The sequence below is a fragment of the Eretmochelys imbricata genome, chromosome 2 (genome assembly GCF_965152235.1).
Source record: "Eretmochelys imbricata isolate rEreImb1 chromosome 2, rEreImb1.hap1, whole genome shotgun sequence".
NCBI lineage: Eukaryota > Metazoa > Chordata > Testudines > Cheloniidae > Eretmochelys > Eretmochelys imbricata.
In genome coordinates, this window is record NC_135573.1 from 266,663,360 (window position 1) to 266,681,705 (window position 18,346).

General features: G+C 41.0%; 1 protein-coding gene across 1 annotated transcript in view; it reads right to left on the minus strand.

Moving 5' to 3' along the window:
• Positions 1 to 18,346, minus strand: part of MAP4 (microtubule associated protein 4) — a 286,817-nt gene that overhangs the window by 178,763 nt on the left and 89,708 nt on the right. The window contains exon 3 of the mRNA XM_077808533.1: positions 8,619 to 8,881. Coding sequence (XP_077664659.1) covers positions 8,619 to 8,862 — 244 coding nt within the window. The 5' untranslated portion in view covers positions 8,863 to 8,881. The remainder of the gene's footprint in view (positions 1 to 8,618; positions 8,882 to 18,346) is intronic.

Genomic DNA, 18,346 nt, shown 5'->3' on the forward strand with positions numbered 1-18,346 from the left:
CAATAGCAAAAATATTCTAAAAATAGAAAAATGAAATTGTAAAACTACAAGTGGCCGCAGAGGGACTAAAGAACAACTGTAGTACACAAAAAAGCTTTTAACTAACATTTTAAAATGACTAGATTTCATGTTAGGCATATCCCTTTAAAAAGAACAGCTTTACACAAAGATTCTGTATCCAGTTAATTCAGATGGGGAAGAAACCTCTGCATGTGGAGCCCAGATGCAAGTGAAGAGATAGATCTATGAATCAAACAGCTAGCCAAATGTGACCAGAGCTGGGAGGGTATCAAAAGATTACTACATAAAAGCTTTTACAGTGTGATAAAGCACTATTTGCTGGGCTGACAGCAGGGGAACCGCTCCCTGCCCCAGCTCATCTCCGCCACCCTCGGCCTGAGCAGGAAGCCACCGCCTGCTTCTCAGCCTTCCCAGGCTTCCCGCCAAACAGCTGATTCGCGGGAAGCTGGGGGAGGGGGCGGAGAAGCAGAGCAGGGCAGCGCGTTCACCAGAGGAGGCGGAGCAGAGGTGAGGTGATCTGGGGCCAGGCGCAGGGTGGGGAGCTGCCGGTGGGTGCTCTACATCCACCAAATTTTCCCTGTGGGTACTCCAGCCCTGGAGCCAGAGGGACCTGCTGGATGCTTCCTGGGAGCTGCCCCAGGTAAGCACCTCCGGGACTCCCCACCTCGCCCCCCAGCAGGTGCCTCTGACTCTTAGGGGCAGGGTAGGCACCCACTACGGTGGCCCATGAGACCCTCCTGCCCGGTTCTGGGGGCAGTTGGGGGGGGAGGGGCGGGGGGTTGGATGGGGCAGGAGTCGCGGGGGTGGGCAAAGACCCCCTCGTGGGGTGAGGAGGGAATCCATTGTTAAGATTTTGGCAGCTCATCACTGGGTATAAATGTACTGTTATTACCAGGTGTGTTTTGGTAAAAAGGCCTTGGAGCTGAATATATACTTCTATTTCAGCTATATGAAATGCGGTATACAAATTCCCAATAATCTTTTTTAAGACCAACCCCACTATCATTATAATCTGAACTATTTAAGAGTCAAACACATCAAGACATCCGAACTCCATAATCCTTGTCAGAATCACAAGATACTACTTGCATCTGGCCAGTGCAAAGGATTGCCTTTATGTAAACAAATTTAAGAAAGCGTCCACTAAACCAGATAATCTCAAGCAAAATGGACAGGGCCAATATATTAAACAATCTCCACATTAATGGCTTGGCATGGTACACCACACGGTCTCCCACAGTATTCTTGTCAGCAAGTTAAAGAAGTATGGGCTGGATGAATGCACTATAAGGTGGGTAGAAAGTTGGCAAGATTGTCGGGCTCAACTGGTAGTGATCAATGGCTCCATGTCTAGTTGGCAGCCTGTGTCAAGTGGAGTGCACCAGGGGTCAGTCCTGGGGCCGGTTTTGTTCAATATCTTCATAAATGATCTGGAGGATGGTGTGGATTGCACTCTCAGCAAATTTGCGGATGATACTAAACTGGGAGGAGTGGTAGATACACTGGAGGGCAGGGATAGGATACAGAGGGACCTAGACAAATTGGAGGATTGGGCCAAAAGAAATCTGATGAGGTTCAATAAGGATAAGTGCAGGGTCCTGCACTTAGGACGGAAGAACCCAATGTACAGCTACAGGCTAGGGACCGAATGGCTAGGCAGCAGTTCTGCGGAAAAGGACCTGGGGTGACAGTGGACGAGAAGCTGGATATGAGTCAGCAGTGTGCCCTTGTTGCCAAGAAGGCCAATGGCATTTTGGGATGTATAAGTAGGGGCATAGCGAGCAGATCGAGGGACGTGATCGTCCCCCTCTATTCGACATTGGTGAGGCCTCATCTGGAGTACTGTGTCCAGTTTTGGGCCCCACACTACAAGAAGGATATGGATAAATTGGAGAGAGTCCAGCGAAGGGCAACAAAAATTATTAGGGGTCTGGAACACATGACTTATGAGGAGAGGCTGAGGGACCTGGGATTGTTTAGTCTGCAGAAGAAAAGAATGAGGGGGGGATTTGATAGCTGCTTTCAACTACCTGAGAGGTAGTTCCAGAGAGGATGGTTCTAGACTATTGTCAGTGGTAGAAGAGGACAGGACAAGGAGTAATGGTCTCAAGTTGCAGTGGGGGAGGTTTAGGTTGGATATTAAGAAAAACTTTTTCACTAGGAGGGTGGTGAAACACTGGAATGCGTTGCCTAGGGAGGTGGTGGAATCTCCTTCCTTAGAAGTTTTTAAGGTCAGGCTTGACAAAGCCTTGGCTGGGATGATTTAATTGGGGATGGGTCCTGCTTTTGAGCAGGGGGTTGGACTAGATGACCTCCTGAGGTCCCTTCCAATCCTGATATTCTATGATTCTATATGTAAGCACAGCAACACTGTTTTGAACACATTTTAATTCACCATCACACAAGCAGTTTACTTGGGTGAGAAGGCAAGAGGGTCGAAAGAAAGACTTTCAGATAAGCCCATTAATATATTTTATTACTCTTAGAACAATTAGATGTGCAGATTGGTTGGTTATGCCAGATAATGAATAGAAACCGTGACACAAAGCACAATTGAGAATAATACAACCCAAACATGTACATAAACAGAGTTGTGCATAGTCACTTAGCTAGAATCCACATCAGAACAGCGGACTTAAAACTACATAGAGGCTACCTTTACTTGTGCATCTCCAGTACTGACCACTTCAATTTAAAAAAAAAAATAGGCCCCCCCAAATTATTATATTGGTTTAAAAGATTATGAGATTTAAGAAAATTATTAATTTGAGGATTTTTATTTGCCTTCTGGTGTGACTCTTTTGGATATACTTGGGTCACATTTTCATATGCAACCAGGAGGACTAACTTTTTTTTATTTTAAATGAAAACCAAGACACTCATTTAATCACATGCCTCCAGGATCAAGGGCTTAAAATCGTTAACTATCACTTGACTTTAATAAAAACACAAGTATAGGCGCAGTGTTGCTAGCATCAGGTACATGCAAATATGCATGTGAGTTTTTGCCCTTGGTCATATGACAATAGCAATGAAAGTGCCAAACATTTAGATTATACATGATATGCCTTGTACCTGTGAATTTTCACAGCAAAATGGATGTAGTCAAGTTTTAATAATAGAATACTCCCACTTAGATCCCACTGAATTGTTATAGTTTATCAAAAACTGAACCACAAAAAAGTATAATTTTTAAAAATGCATTTTCTGCAATACATTTAATTGGATCCTAAACCTCAGAGAACTAGTGTCCCCTATAATTGGCTTTAACCTACACTGTCAACTCTCAACACCATGAAAACTCTCATCTCAGGTCTTAACTGCTACAACCTTGCCCCCTCAAGTTCATTCAAAATGTTGCTGCTAAGGCGGTTTCTAGATAATACTTAGTCCTGCCATGAGTGCAGGGGACTGAACTAGATACCTCTCAAGGGTCACTTCCAGTCCTACGATTCTATGACTCTTGGATAGCTGCTCTGACCACATCAGGTGGGTAATATCAGAAGTTGGTCCAGTAAAAGTATTATTTCACCCACTTTGTCTCTCTACCTACTAAGAAAACAATCACAACAGGATTAAATACAGAAAACTATTTGGGGTCTCCCACATTGTGCTCTTCTAAATGACGTTTAAAACAACTGCGTGATGCTAGCCAATGTAACAATTGTGCTAGAACTTCCTCGTTTTGCTTTGTGCACTGTAGCAGCATTAATATTAACGTCTCCAAGTCGGAAATAAGCCCTCTACCGCCTTCATTTTATAACATGCTAGAGAAACTGGAGTATCATGTCTAGATTTCTAAGACAATATTTAAGGCACTTTTTCTTCTCTCTCCTAAGAAAAAGCACATTTATTAGCTGTCGATCTAATACAGGACCTGTGGAGTTCTACAGCATAGTTTGCAACAATCTTCATCTTTAATACGCATCACAGAGATCACCAGCAGCAGGCCGTATGCCTGTATCAAGACTGAGCACTCTGTGCTACACCTACAGTTTCTGCAGCTTTGCCGATGTAGGGGGGCAGCTAAAATCAGCTGTCCTTCATGCAAATTAAGTGCTGCCCTCAACCTCCTGTCAAGTTGCCAATACAGCCCTTCAGTCAAAGTTTTGGATGCTTCTTTATTACCCAAAATATATACTATGAAAAGTACAAAGGAAAAAGGCAGTGTAGGAACATTTAAAGAATCAAGGTATTACCTGCAGTACTTTCAGCTGTATTTAATTTCATTGCCAAGATCCTGACAGCAACATAAGAATTGCTGCCTGGAATACTGAAACAGATGAAAAGCTTTTCATTTTAATCCTGTGGGATACATTTCATTATTACAGACAATGAAGTAACAATTCTTACTAATGCTAGAGGTTTTACCAGCCCTCTAGAAAAAAATCAATTATGTATATATGGAGAATATTAGCAGTATAGATACAATCCAGATGTCTACATCATTGACTGACTGATTTTTTTCTGATTCCCATTTTGAGACTCAGGAAATTCCCAGTTCAATTAAATATACAGCTTTTAGGATGCACTTATGAAACATTTGCTGTCCTTAAACTCAAATGTCAGGGTTTTGATTTTTCTTTGCAAAAGCAATGTAAAAACTTACAGGAAGCCTGCAGCCTTCTGCAATGAAGGCACCTACAGCTACTGTGGAGAAAGAGAGAAGGAAAGGAAAGGGAAATTTTGTGGTTTGATCTCAAGCTTGCAGGCCCCAGATATGTGCTTTGTTTTCTTATTAGGGAGGGGACGTCTGCTCAGATATGCAGCAATTTGTGTCCACTCTACCATAGTCTAGTACTATCAATGCCCTCTGGTGGCCATTTGGGGGCTTGAACATAGAATCGAGGATGACAGACAAGCTTGCGACTGGGATGGAGAAAGGGATGATTTTTGCAATGTATACACACCCAAAAGAGTAAAACAGAGCATAGCTTTCTTGCCCCACTCCTGAAAGTAGCAATAGTATCAAGTTTTGAAGCACCATGGTGTACTTGGAAGCAAGTAGCAGACAGCATACCAGTCTGCAGTGGGGTTTTAAAGCCTGACATTTACTTCTCAGCTGACACCCACTCCCACCCAAAGGCTATCATTTGAAAAAACAGGATTTAAATATTTTCCAAACAGGATAATCTCTCTCTCACTTTAGGTGAATCAGAACAATGCAGGGCTTAAAAAACTGTCTTCACAGGCTATCTAGACTTCAATTCAATGTCATTTTCACTCCTACAGCCTTCAGGGTTACATCACAACTGAAAGCCCTGAAGGTTTGAGAGTTCTGCCAAAAGATGGAGATTAAACAGGTACACACAGCAGCCAGCTGCAAAAACATACAGAAGGCTTTGTACACACCCAAAGCAATCCTCCAGCATTATGTAAAGACCACAATGTAGTAAGAGAATTACCTAGAATTTGCCAAATTATATCCAGCAACTTGCTAGGTATACTCTAAAACTTCCTAGGAATTGATATCCCAAAGCGGAAAGCACCACTTGAGGGTTTTCTAAAATTAACATTTAGTCTCACTTTGAGACAAATTCCCATCTGACTATACTGCTATTCTCATTACCCCTTCTCTTCCCTTACCCATCTCTCAGTATTCAGATGGTTCACACAAGTCCATGCTGGGGCCCATCTGACTGTTTGTTAAGCTCATCTAATCTGGCTCATGGATTTAAAAACAAAAGAAAAAAAAAAAAACACTTTAGCAGAGATGGAATAGCTGAATCCTGACAGGACATATGACTAAACTCGTTTCTGACTGAAGAAAGTCAATCTCAGTAGCAAAGATCCTGCTGTCGAAACACATCCTGGCATTTTAACATGAATAAATTAACAAGTGAGAGCTGAAAAGTCTGATCCATGAAAGTTCATTTCCTCCTTTAGGAAAGGATAAAGCAGTTTTGGAGTCACAATCTGGAGTTTTGAATGTGAAACTCTTGCTAAATGTTATGCAGCAATTTCTGTGCTCAAAAGCTTCATATTACAATCAAACATTAAAACAGAGCCTTATGTTTCACTCCCAGCTAGGCCATTTCATAGAGCACAGAGTTTAAATCTGATTTATTCTACAGGATTTACTCAGTGGCAGGTAGCACATATTCAACCCTACCTTATATATTGTCAGAAGCATTTTTTAAATCAAGATTTGTTTAACAGTCATAACATGTGGCTTTGATGAGAAACCATGGTCTTTTTCACAAGGAAATTGATCTCCCATCACCTCTTCAAGAAAAAAAAATAGACAACCATCTGAAAGTAGCACATAATGAGATCAAGAGCCAAGAATGGCTTCTAGTAAACTGACACCATTTGAGATTGCAGAGGTTGGACAAACCTTAACAGCCAAGCATGTACAAAGAGACAAAAAGATAAAAAAAGCTTTAGTTTATGCACCCACGGTAATCAGGCTCTCCAATTACTTTGGAGAGATCAAAACAACATCAAAGATAGGGATTCTACAGTGCTTATGATTTCCATTGCCAGTTACTCCAAGGCAATTTGAACATCCAATTCTTCATGTTTAGAAGCTAACATTAGTATTAACCCTCTGGAATATACCGAATATTAACTGGCTTGTTAGTTTTAGAATAAGATAAAAACAGATTCAATTCAGTCACTAAAAGGATTGATTGCACATCCTGGGCCAAAATTTAAAATGTCATCTCCTTCTAGAAAGCCAAAAGTTCATAGTACAAAATCCTCATATAAAGGGACAGACCTACCGGCAGCTCACGTTAGCATACAGGGGTTCAGAGAGACTCGAGCTCAATTCCCACTTACAGGTCCATAAGTCTTCTTACTGGGTGGCTTATGTAGGTTTTAACTGCCAATTAAACCAGTAAGATGACTGCCAATTGCCTCAGTGGCTAAAGTTGTATATAGAGCACTAAGAGCTCTCATGCTGAACCTTCAAGGGATGGACACCTAAGAGATCACATCCTCAAAGAGAGGCTTGCATTTTAAAGCAACACACATTTCTGTTGTGATATTATAATTTTCAATTTTTTATTTTAACATTAATGGAGAATCTTTCTGGCAGAGGATGCTGTAGCTGTACACCAACTTCAAGAGATTCCAGCAGAAAAACCTCTTTAAAACTAAATCTTTGAAGCTAAATGTGAAAAAGTTCTTTCCCACCCCCACTTTTTTCCCCACAATGCACAAGTCAATATCTACTATTACAAAAATCTGTTAAGTAAACCAAAAGGAGTACATGACTAATTGGAGTAATCACATGATGTTTTGCCACAGCCTTCATCCTTCCTCATCCCACCCTCCCCGTTTATCCCCACTCATCACATCATATCTAATATTAGACTAAGCTTTTCAGAGCAGGCACTTTTTTTGGTTCTTTATTGTGAAGTACCTAACTTTCAGATAATGTAAAATAAAATGTATGATGTGGACCAAATTCCTACATGCAGTCCAATGCCACACCAGAGGGGGACTTTAGGACCATCCCTCGTTCTGACTGATGACCATTTTAGTCCTTTTATATTCACCCCCTTTGCCCACCTATATAAAGTACCAAGATTAGTGTAAATCTTCTTCCACAATGATGACGTTACCTCGTTAGAGGCAGAGAGTATTTTGCTTTTATTTACACATCATATTTCATGAGAGGATGACAAAGTGCTTCACATAGGTGGGTTTTAGCACCATTTTAGAATTGCAGAATCAGGTACAGGGAAGTTAAGGAACTAGCCCAAAATTATGTGCTGAGTCAGTGGCCAAGTAAAGGAGCAGAATTCAAGGCTCCTGAATCCCAGTCCCTTCCTCTAACTCAGCCAGAAAAACAAAGTCTATTCACTCATTAATCTGGAACAAGCAGATATTTTCCCCCCCATAATCACCAGATGATGTCTGCTTTTCATTTGGGCTGGTAAATTTTCAAAGTCATTAGTGAATGATGCCAAGCCTGTTTGTAAACACAGTCAGTGAAGAGTGCTCCTGCAGCAACAGACTAAACTTCTCCTCCCCTCACCCAAAGGTCTGCAAAGCACAATTTGAAGTGCTAGAAAGGCAGTATGGCCTAGTGGTTAGAGCACAAGACCGTCGGACAACGTGGATTCTATTCCTCATTTAACCACTGACATTATGGGCAGGACTGCCGAGTGACTTACCCTCTGTGACTCAGTTTCTCCATACAGAAAATGAGAATAATATTGCGGCCCCCCCGCCCCCGCCTTTGTACAGTTATGGGATTTGGGGTAAAATATTTAGCATATGTAGTAACATTTAGTACTTGTGTAGCACCTTCCATCTGAGGAGGCCAAAGCACTTTACAAGCATTAAACCCCACAATACCAGGTCCTGGGAGTTAGGATTGTTAAGTACCCCCATTTTACAGGCTGAGAAATTAAGGCAGAGGGAAAGTGATTTTTTCCAAGATCAAACACCAAGACAGAGGCAGAGTAAGGATTAGAATCCAGACCTTTTCACTCCCAATCCCAACGTGTAATCATTAGATATTGCCTAGTTTAAAATGGTGTACAAAAAGTTTTAAAAGGCCTAAAACCGTGGAGCCCACTGTTTGCTTACTGTAATATTTATATACGGTGCAACCATTTGGTCTGGTGCTTATAGACACTTACTTTCTACCTGACCACCGTCTGTGTGGGGCTTGCTTTTTGGTTCCTGGCTCTCAGCCTTTGCATCATCATCATCATCATCCAGTAGGGGGATATAGTCGGTTTTACCCACTGTTTCTCCAACCACGTCATCAAATTTCTCTGCTTCCAGGGTGGCAATGAAGTCTCGTTTCACTTCCTCCTCAATTTCTGCTGGTGGTTCTGTCAGAGCATCTGCAAGACTGAGATTGTGATCCAAGTCAGCCATGCTTTAGCACCTCTGTAACCTGAAGAATGAGAAAGATCATATTTTTAGTAAGAGATCTAATGCTACTAGGAGATTGATGCTGGCAACTGTGTTTACCTGCCTTCACAGTGTTGTAATTCCCAGATGCCTGGAAAACAAAATTAAAGACCACACAGTTCTCCTGAGTCAAGTGTTTTAACTGTATGATCCACATTAAATTTCATATAGTGTTTGCAATCAGAGCATAAAACAAAAGCTACTAGATGGCTAGCAACTAAGAATTAGCCTAACCTTACATTCTGTTCTCGTGTCTCCTCCAGAGCCAAGAGTTAATTCAGTATCCTCAGCTGCACAAAACCAACTGACACAAGGCAATCTAGTTCTTGGGCAGACGCCACCCAGCCTCCCCTATGGAGATTACGTTTTACATAATCTCTGGTGTGTACCTTAAATCTCAGTGTTGCTTTTCATCCCTTCCACAGAGGTTCTGCAGCATGTTTCTGTCCTCAGCAGACCTGGCTAGTGACAGTAAACTTTCGCCTTCCCAGCATTTATGTTGGAAGGTAAAGCTCTAATAAATTAAGTGCTAAACATCTCAATGCTCCTAGTTTAATGACTCAATAAGATAATTGATTGTCCAATCCTTTCCTCTTATGTAGATCAGTGTTCAATGTTGTTCTCTGTGAGAGTCAGCAGACAATTTATATTAATCAACCCACCCGGATTACTGCAGAAGCTCTTTAGGTACACAGCAAACAAACACCTCTTTGTGGGGTGGATTCCTGGATTTTAAAAGAGTTTAAAGAGCAATGCACCAATGAGAGGCAAGGGGGAAAAAGTTGAGCTTTATCGTTCAACAGTCTATCTTCAAATGCTGGTTTTTTTCAGACTAATTTTTAGACTGTTCTGTTCTACAGAAGTATTGAAAGTTCCATTCATATGCCCTGTCCATCCAAAGAACGTGTTCAAGCCTGGACAGAAATAAAAACATATACCACAGGGGTATCTAAATGGGGACATTTCAAACCCCCTAATACACTCAATTCAGTTTACTTCAACTTTTTAAACAATTTACTGTTAAGTATTGAATCCAGATTAGCTTCAGTTAGATTTGCTCCACATTTAGAAGCACGGATAATCTGTGCAAAAAGTTAATGCTCCTTTAAAGATTTAGTTATCCCCTTTTTAAAAATCCAGTAAGCTATTGTTTTTTTTTTAAAAAAAGCATATATAAGACAAATGTGGAAGGAAGGAAAAATGAGTACACGTGTAACAACAAAGGTAGAGTTCAACCACCACATTCACTCAACATATAAAATTTATCATAAAGTTCATATGTCTAAACAATATGAGGTCATTATGCATTATGACAGACAAGACCCATTATGGCTGACTAAAATGGTACTTATATCAGTCAGTATTGTAAACACTCTGTGGCCACATAGGACTTAAGAATTGTCACTATGCTGCTCACCATAGTTTTATGGCAACAGCATAACCCAGATCCTTCTGCACCAAAACAGAGGCCCCCCCCTACTACTTCAGCTGTGGAAAGTCTGTTAACTGTTAGCAGTATATGGCTTCTGACACACAGAAATCCTGACTCCAGCCAGTGGAGTGCAGTGTTACAGATACTTCAGTATATTCCCATGTTTTCAAGAGACTGCTATTTACCCACTTACGTTCAAGCAGGAACTGGAAAGTTTGAAGAGTTTAGCCAAAATATACACCTTTATATAATAGTACCCCTTTTCCAGCACTGGGCTGTTAAAAGATCACAACTGCTCCTTGAAGCGTACAAAGCTTTAACAGCTATTTTTTTTTATAAAGCTTAAAGCCTTTCAACTTCAGATTTTTGTTTTCTTTTAGCTCCCAGTCCCTTGCCTATCATCACAAGACAGTGAAAAAAATTGAGGAACAAGATTTGGTCCAGGTCCCATGTTTAAAGGCTTATGGCATTTAAGTATTTGTGGTCAAGTTTTCAGAAACACCTAATGGAACTTAAGATCCTAAGCATATTATGTCACTTATTAAAAGTTTACCCTGGTATTGGTCCGAGCCCTGATAGGTAACAAGATAGCAGACCTTAAAGTGATGTAATTTCAGCCACCACCTTGCCTTATTTCTACTTCAGCAGACTCTTGAGGTTAGTTCCACTATCTCAGGAAAAGTTAGAGCTATAAACAAACACTTTAATCCTTTCATTTGAAAGCTGATGTGATGCATTGGTTTTCTGACATTATAATCTTTAAGTAGCAATTTATGGGATAGTCATTACAAAAATCATGTCACAAAACTGAGTAGTCAGAAAGCAGTTATAAAGTCCAATACCTTGCAGCAGAGTTAAGGACCATAAGGAGTGTTTAAAAGTATATTACGAACAAAACAAAACAAAAATCAAAACAATGATATTCGTCCACTCCTAGATGGAAATGGAAAAACGGTCAATAATGCAGAAAAGCCAAGTGTTTAATAAATATTTCTGTACTGCGTTTGGGAAAAATCTGATGCAGACATATCATGCTGATGAAACACTTTCCTTTCTAAGAGGAGGATATCAAAGAGCACCTGCTAAAGTTGGACATTGTTAAATCAACAGGTCCAGATAACCTGCATCCTAGAGTTTTAAGAGAGCTGGCCAAAGAGCTTGCTGGACCATTAAATGTTGGTTCTTAACTCTTGGAGCACTGGGAGAATTCCAGAAGATGGGAAGAAATCTAATATTGTGGCAATATTTAAAAAGAATAAAGAGGATGACTGAGGTAACTAAAGACCTGTCAGCCAGATATGGATCACTGGCAAGATAATGGACTGGCTGACATGGGACTCGATAAAGAATTAAAGGGGGAGTACTGTAATTAATGCAAATTAACGTGGGTTTATAGAAATCCTGTCAAATTAACTTGATAACTTCTTTTCAATGAGATTACAAGTTTGGTTGATAAAAGTAATACTACTGAAGTAATATATTTAGACTTGTGTGGTACCAAGTCAAATGACTACAGAATATTTTGATTAAGAAACTAGAATGATACAAAATCAACATGGAACTCTCATTAAATGGATTAAAAACTGACTAAATGACAGGTCTCAAAATGTAACTGTCAACAGGGAATTATTTTCCAGCAGGTATGTTTCCAGTTGGGCCCTGCAGAGATTGGTTCTTGGCCCTATTTCACATTTTTATCAATGATCTGGAAGAAAACAAAATCACTGAAAGTTTGCAGATGACAAAAACTGTTGGAGTGGTAAATAATAAAGAGGCCAGGTTACCATCAGTGATCTGGATCATTTGATAAGCTAGTCGCAAGGGAACAATCTGTGTTTTAATATGGCCAAATGTAAATGTATACATCTAGGAACAAAGAACACAGGCCAGATTCACAGGATGGGGGACTCTATCCTGGGTAGCAGTGACTCTAAAAAAAAATTTAAGGGTCATGATGGATAGTAAGTTGAACATGGGCTCCCAGTACAATGGTGTCACCCAAAAAGGCTAATGAGACCCTTGGATGCATATACACGGTAATCTCAAGGAGCAGTAGAGAGGTTATATTATCTCTATATTTGGCACTGGGGTGACCATTATTGGAATATTGCATCCACTTCTAGTAACCACAGTTCAAGAAGGATGCTAATTAATTGGAGAGAGTTCAGAGAAGAGCCACAAGAATGATTAAAGGATTAGAAAGCCTGCTTTGTGGTGGTAGAATCATAGAAACACAGGATTAGAAGGGACCGCAAGGCTCATCTAATCTAATGCCCTGCCACGATACAGAATTTGTTGTCTCTAACCATCCAAGAGAGATGGCTATCCAGCCTCTTTTTGAAAACCTCCAGTGAAGGAGTTTCCAGTCTGTTCCATTGTCCTACTGTACTCACAGTTAGGAAGTTCTTCCCAAAATTTCATCTAAATCGCTATGCTGTAGTTTGAACCCACTGCCTCTTGTCCTGCCCTCTGCGGCAAGACAGAACAGCTTTTCTCCACCTTTTTTATGGCAGCCTTTCAAATATTTGAAGACTACTATCATGTCCTCCCTTAATCTCTTCTTTTCCAAACTAAACATACCCAGTCCCTTCAGCCTTTGTTCGTTTCATCTCTTTGATCATCTTTGTCGCTCCCCTCTGGATCCTTTCTAGTTTCTCTACATCCTTTCTATAAATTGGTGACCAAAATTGGACACAGTACTCCAGCTGAGGCCTAACCAGCACCGAGTAGAGCAGTCCGATCACCTCCCATGACCTGCATGCTATGCCACTTATTGCAATCTAAAATTGCATTTCCTTTTTTTGCAACAGCATCAAATTGTTGACTCATGTTGAGGTTTTGATCCACCAGAATTCCCAGATCCTTCTCAGCAGTGCTGCTGCCAAGCAAGTTAGCCCCCATTCTGTATTTGTGCATTTGATTTTTCTTCCCCAAATGTAGCACCTTACATTTGTTTTTGTTGAATTTCATTTTGTCTGTAGTCCAATTCTCCAATTTATCAAGATCACTTTGAATTGTAGCTCTATCCTCCAAAAAGTTGGCAAACACCCATCCCTCCCCTCAAGGCTGGGTCTTATCTGCAAATGTGATCAGTATGCTCTATATTCCTACATTCAGGTCATTAATAAAGATGTTAAACCACACCAGACACAGAACAGATCCCTGTGGAACCCCACTTGGGTCCTCCTTCCAGTCTGACATCATTCCATTAATGCCTATTCTTTGTTTCAGAGTAGCAGCCGTGTTAGTCTGTATTCGCAAAAAGAAAAGGAGTACTTGTGTGGCACCTTAGAGACTAACCAATTTATTTGAGCATAAGCTTTCGTGAGCTACAGCTCACTTCATCGGATGCATAAAAGTGGAAAATGCAGTGAGGATGTTTTTATACACGTATCCACTTAATAGTAGTTCCGTCAAGCCCACATTTCTCCAGCTTACTTATCAGAATGTCATGTGGGGCTGTGGCAAAAGCCTTGCTGAAGTCCACGTATGTTATGTTCACCGCACTCCCCCTCTCCACCAAACCAGTTACCCTGTCAAAGAAGGAAATCAAGCTGGTTTGGCATGATTTGTTCTTGGTAAATCCATGCTGGCTGCTGGTGATCACCCCTCATCCTCCAGGTACTTGCAAACTGAATGTTTTAGACATTGCTCTAGTAGCTTCCCAGGTATCGAAGTCCGGCTGACTGGTCTCTAGTTCCCCAGCTCCTCCTTTTCCCCCTTTTTAAAGATGGACACTATGTTAACCCTTCTCCAGTCTTGCAGCATCTCTCCTGTCCTCCATGAATGGCTCCAAGATTTCTTCAGCTAATTCCTTCAGCACCCTGGGGTGAATAGCATCAGGCCCTGCTGACTTGAACTCAAATTAGTCAGAGTATCTCGGATACGTTCTTATCCGGATCTGCAACCCTTCCCCTTTATTGTCTATGATAACTTTACCAGTCATTCAGTCACATACCTTTTGTGATAAGACAAAGTAGGCATTGAGCAACTCTGCCTTCCTATCTTCCATTACCAGCTCACCTCCTTAATTGAGCAGCGGACCCTCACCACCCCAATATTTCTTTTTTGGTAGACAGAAAGGAGCTCAATCTATTTAAAGAGAAGATTAAGGGTTCAGAGTCTATAGGTATCTATATGGGGAACAAAAATTTGACAACGGGCTCTTTAATCTAGCAGACAATAGATATAAAATACAATGGTTGGAAGCTGAAGCTAGACAAATTCAGACTAGAAATAAGGCGCAGCTAAACAGAGTAATTAAGCAGTGGAACAATATACCAAGGGCTGTGGAGGATTCTTCATCACTGGCAATTTTTAAATCATGATTGGATGTTTTTCTAACACATAGGCTCTAGTTCAAACAGCAATTATTTCATGGAAGCTCTGACTTATGTTATGCAAGTGCTCAGATTAGATCAGTTGTTTTCAACCTATGGCCTGCGGACCCATGGGGGGGTCCACAGACTATGCCTAAGTTTTCCAAAAGGGTCCATACTTCCGTTTGAAACTTTTTAGGATCCACAAATGAAAAAAAAAAAAATGTGTGAAACCCACTGGACTAGATGATCACAATGGCCCCTTCTGGCCTTACAATCTGTGAATGACAGAACTGGGGCTAGAAATGCACACTATTTACAGATGGAAACCTGATTCCTGGCATTTGTTTGTAACCATGACCGTTCACAAAGTATACCTCATAGGCGTCACAGACTTTTCATTCCAGTAATACTATATTCCATTCCAGGTCAATGCCAATACCATAAGTCCCAAGACTTGTAATTTCATTTTGTGAACAATCAATTTGAACAATTATTTTTAGACAAGTCCCAAAAAGGTCTCAGCCCCCTGTTTTTACACACTTCCATGTGTTCGTGACCACAGAGTCCTCTGAGCACACATTGCAATCAACTGTTTATCACAGTATTAAAATATTTCCATCAGCTTGCAGTTTTCATGCAGCCAGTTAAGACATCGGCATCCTTTTTATTTATTTGTATTAGTCTCAAAGTCTTGAATTATTTGTTAGCAGAGCTTCCTCTCAGCAGCAGAGTTTAGAACTGCCCAGAATAGTAAATCATGGCCATCCTCCTACTCAGATGGAAACTATTACTGACTTGAAATATAGGCCCTACTAACATTCATCTGCCCTTGTATAATAAAGGCTGAGTAAGCATCTAAAGCCAATGCCAGATGGCCTGCAAACCAATGTGCCTCCTTATCTCTTGGATTGTAAGGAGAGCCTCAGTTTATGTCCAATCCAAACATTTCAGAAACAGTTAAACAACCATTGTTCCATGGAAGTATTTTCTTTTGCTTTCCTTCAAAGCCAGCCTAATCACACACTCACTAGGACAATAAACTATTTACACTACTGAGCCACCACAATAGAACAGCATTTAATCAGAGGCAGAAGCTGCAGCATAGGTGGTGCTTAGAGAAGAAACTGTTTATAAGGCTTAGGGCACCATCTGGGATGGTCCCAACTAGCCCAAGTTCTAGAGATATTACATCCAAAAAGATTGCATGATCCTCATTTGCAAAACAATGGATGGATTGGGTCAACCTCATCTCCATAAAATAGGATGGAGGATTTAGCACCTTCAAACCTAAACAGTAAGTGAGACATTACAGAAACTGACTTTCTTGAACACTTATGGGAAATAAATATCCTGATGTTTAATTTAATAAGGTATGTGGTAGTTATGCAACATCAGAACAACTAACTGGAAGACTTGTCATGTTATTGGAACTTAATATAAAATTTATCTCTAATGGAGTCTCTGAAGGCCTAGCAAACTGGCAGACTGATGTGCGAGCACAAAACTATACCGTGGCAATGTGCAAACTTCAAGTGGTTCTGAGGATCTAAGCCTACTTTCCAGCCAAGAAAGAATCTTAAAATTTGCTTCCTCAGTTAACTCAGGAGATGGCTTCAGAGTGACAGGTGACACCATCGCCCTCACCCTAGGAGCACAGCAGTAGCACAAACAGCACTCATTCATGCTCAGCTTTTCTCCAACCCTTACCATTACGTGCTCCTTTCTCCCATTTAAGGCAGGATTCCTTAAAGGTACAAAGCAGGTTAGAGCAACAACTAAAAACAACAGAACACTTACATGTATAGGTGTTCCTTACACATTTGTAAGCGCCCCTCAAACCAGCTAACTCTGTCTCAGGCAGGAAGAAATGGACTGCAGCATCTGTGAGTAATACTTTCTATCATTTTCAGTTTGCTAGGAGACTTCATTCCATCCTGACAGATGATGACCTAGCCTCAGTTATTCACGCTTTTGTCACTTCTGGGAAGGACTACAGCAATGTGATATACCCGGGCATGAAGCCTTCAAACACTGTGGAAACTCCAACTAGTACAGAACACTGCAGCGCATCTCCTCGGCAACCCAGGCTACCATGACCACATCAAATCTGTCTTCCACTCTGTCGGTTGTTTCCCATACAATTTCTAATCAAGGTCTCAGTCTTTATCTTCAAGGCACTTCATGGCCTGGGCCCAGGATATCTAAAAGATTGCCTAAAGCTCCAGGATGAAGATACTAGTCGACAGTTATACTCCGGCACAGCGAACTCTTTATAATAAGGGTATGTCTCATTTGTAGTACAGGAGACAGCGCTTTCTCAAGCCTGACTGAGACTGTGGAATGAACTCCCCCAGGAACTAAAGACCATCACAAATCTCAACACCTCCTGCTCCAAGTGCATGGCACATTTCTTTGACTTTGTGAGAGGGCAAAGACATAGCAACACACATATTTTTTAAAAAAAACCATAAAACCCTACCAAAACATGACACTCCACTGCACACACTTCTCCCCCTGGGGAGAGGATGAGAGTAAAAACATGTGACTGATGTGTAGTCACACTGCTTATCACATGGAAGGCGCCCAGATACTACAGTGATGAGTGTGGTATAAGAATCTATGTAGAATAGAAAATATACTGTCCTGTATGCTGCACATTCCTTCTGTCTGCGTAACCCCTTGCCAACCTGTCAGCTTTTCACTGAGTCACCCTTGGTAGCCTCTCCCAGCTCAACCCCTTAGGGTCTTTGGGGTTTTACATCTCCTTTGATCCCAGACTAAGCCTTGGGAAAAGTAAACCATTCTAGCCTAGATGGCTGAGATAGTTTATCCCCCACTGATGACACAGCCATTATCTTAGCTGCTTTGAAGGTGTGTACCTGAGGCTCTTATCTTTGCCATAGTTTCATTTCCCATGGGTTTTCCCCATTTACAGCTTCCTTTAACATAACTTCATAGCAAGTAACCCCTCATAATCAAACAGAGGCCTGCACCATGTTTCATTTAAAAAAAAAAAAACATCTTTCAGTTCATCACACCCCAGCTCGTTTTATTCTGCAAGTCACCGAGCTAGGGGAGCAGAGATTCTTGTGTACCATTCCTCTCCAAACTCTCTGTATGCATCCGATGAAGTGAGCTGTACGAAAGCTTATGCTCAAATAAATTTGTTAGTCTCTAAGGTGCCACAAGTACTCCTTTTCTTTTTTGAGAATACAGACTAACACGGCTGCTACTCTGAAACCTTTATTTAAATTATAACATCGCAGTCAGATCAAGACTCAATCCCCTTCCCCATTCACAAACAAGAAGATGAAAAGACATGTGGAGACAAAGCAAGGGTTTTCAGAAGGCATTTTATGGGCACTATATAGTAGGCAGACTATTTACATCTTATGTTGAATATATACATTTTCTCTGCACAGAAACTTGCCTCCTACAGATTTTGGCAAAGGAGATATTCTTCTTAGGGAAACAGACTATATATTACAAACACCACCCTCTGTCAGCCATGTAATGCAGACAGCAGACTGCTTGCTGAAGTCTGATCCTTGAAGGGATCCACACTGTCTCCAGCTATGACAGACACTGGAAATGAGCTTTTCACAACCATTCAGATCACTGCTTTGAAATACAGCAGCTTTAGAAAGGATTCGCTGTTCTTATGATTTGTAGCAAATGAACTTTACCCCTAGAC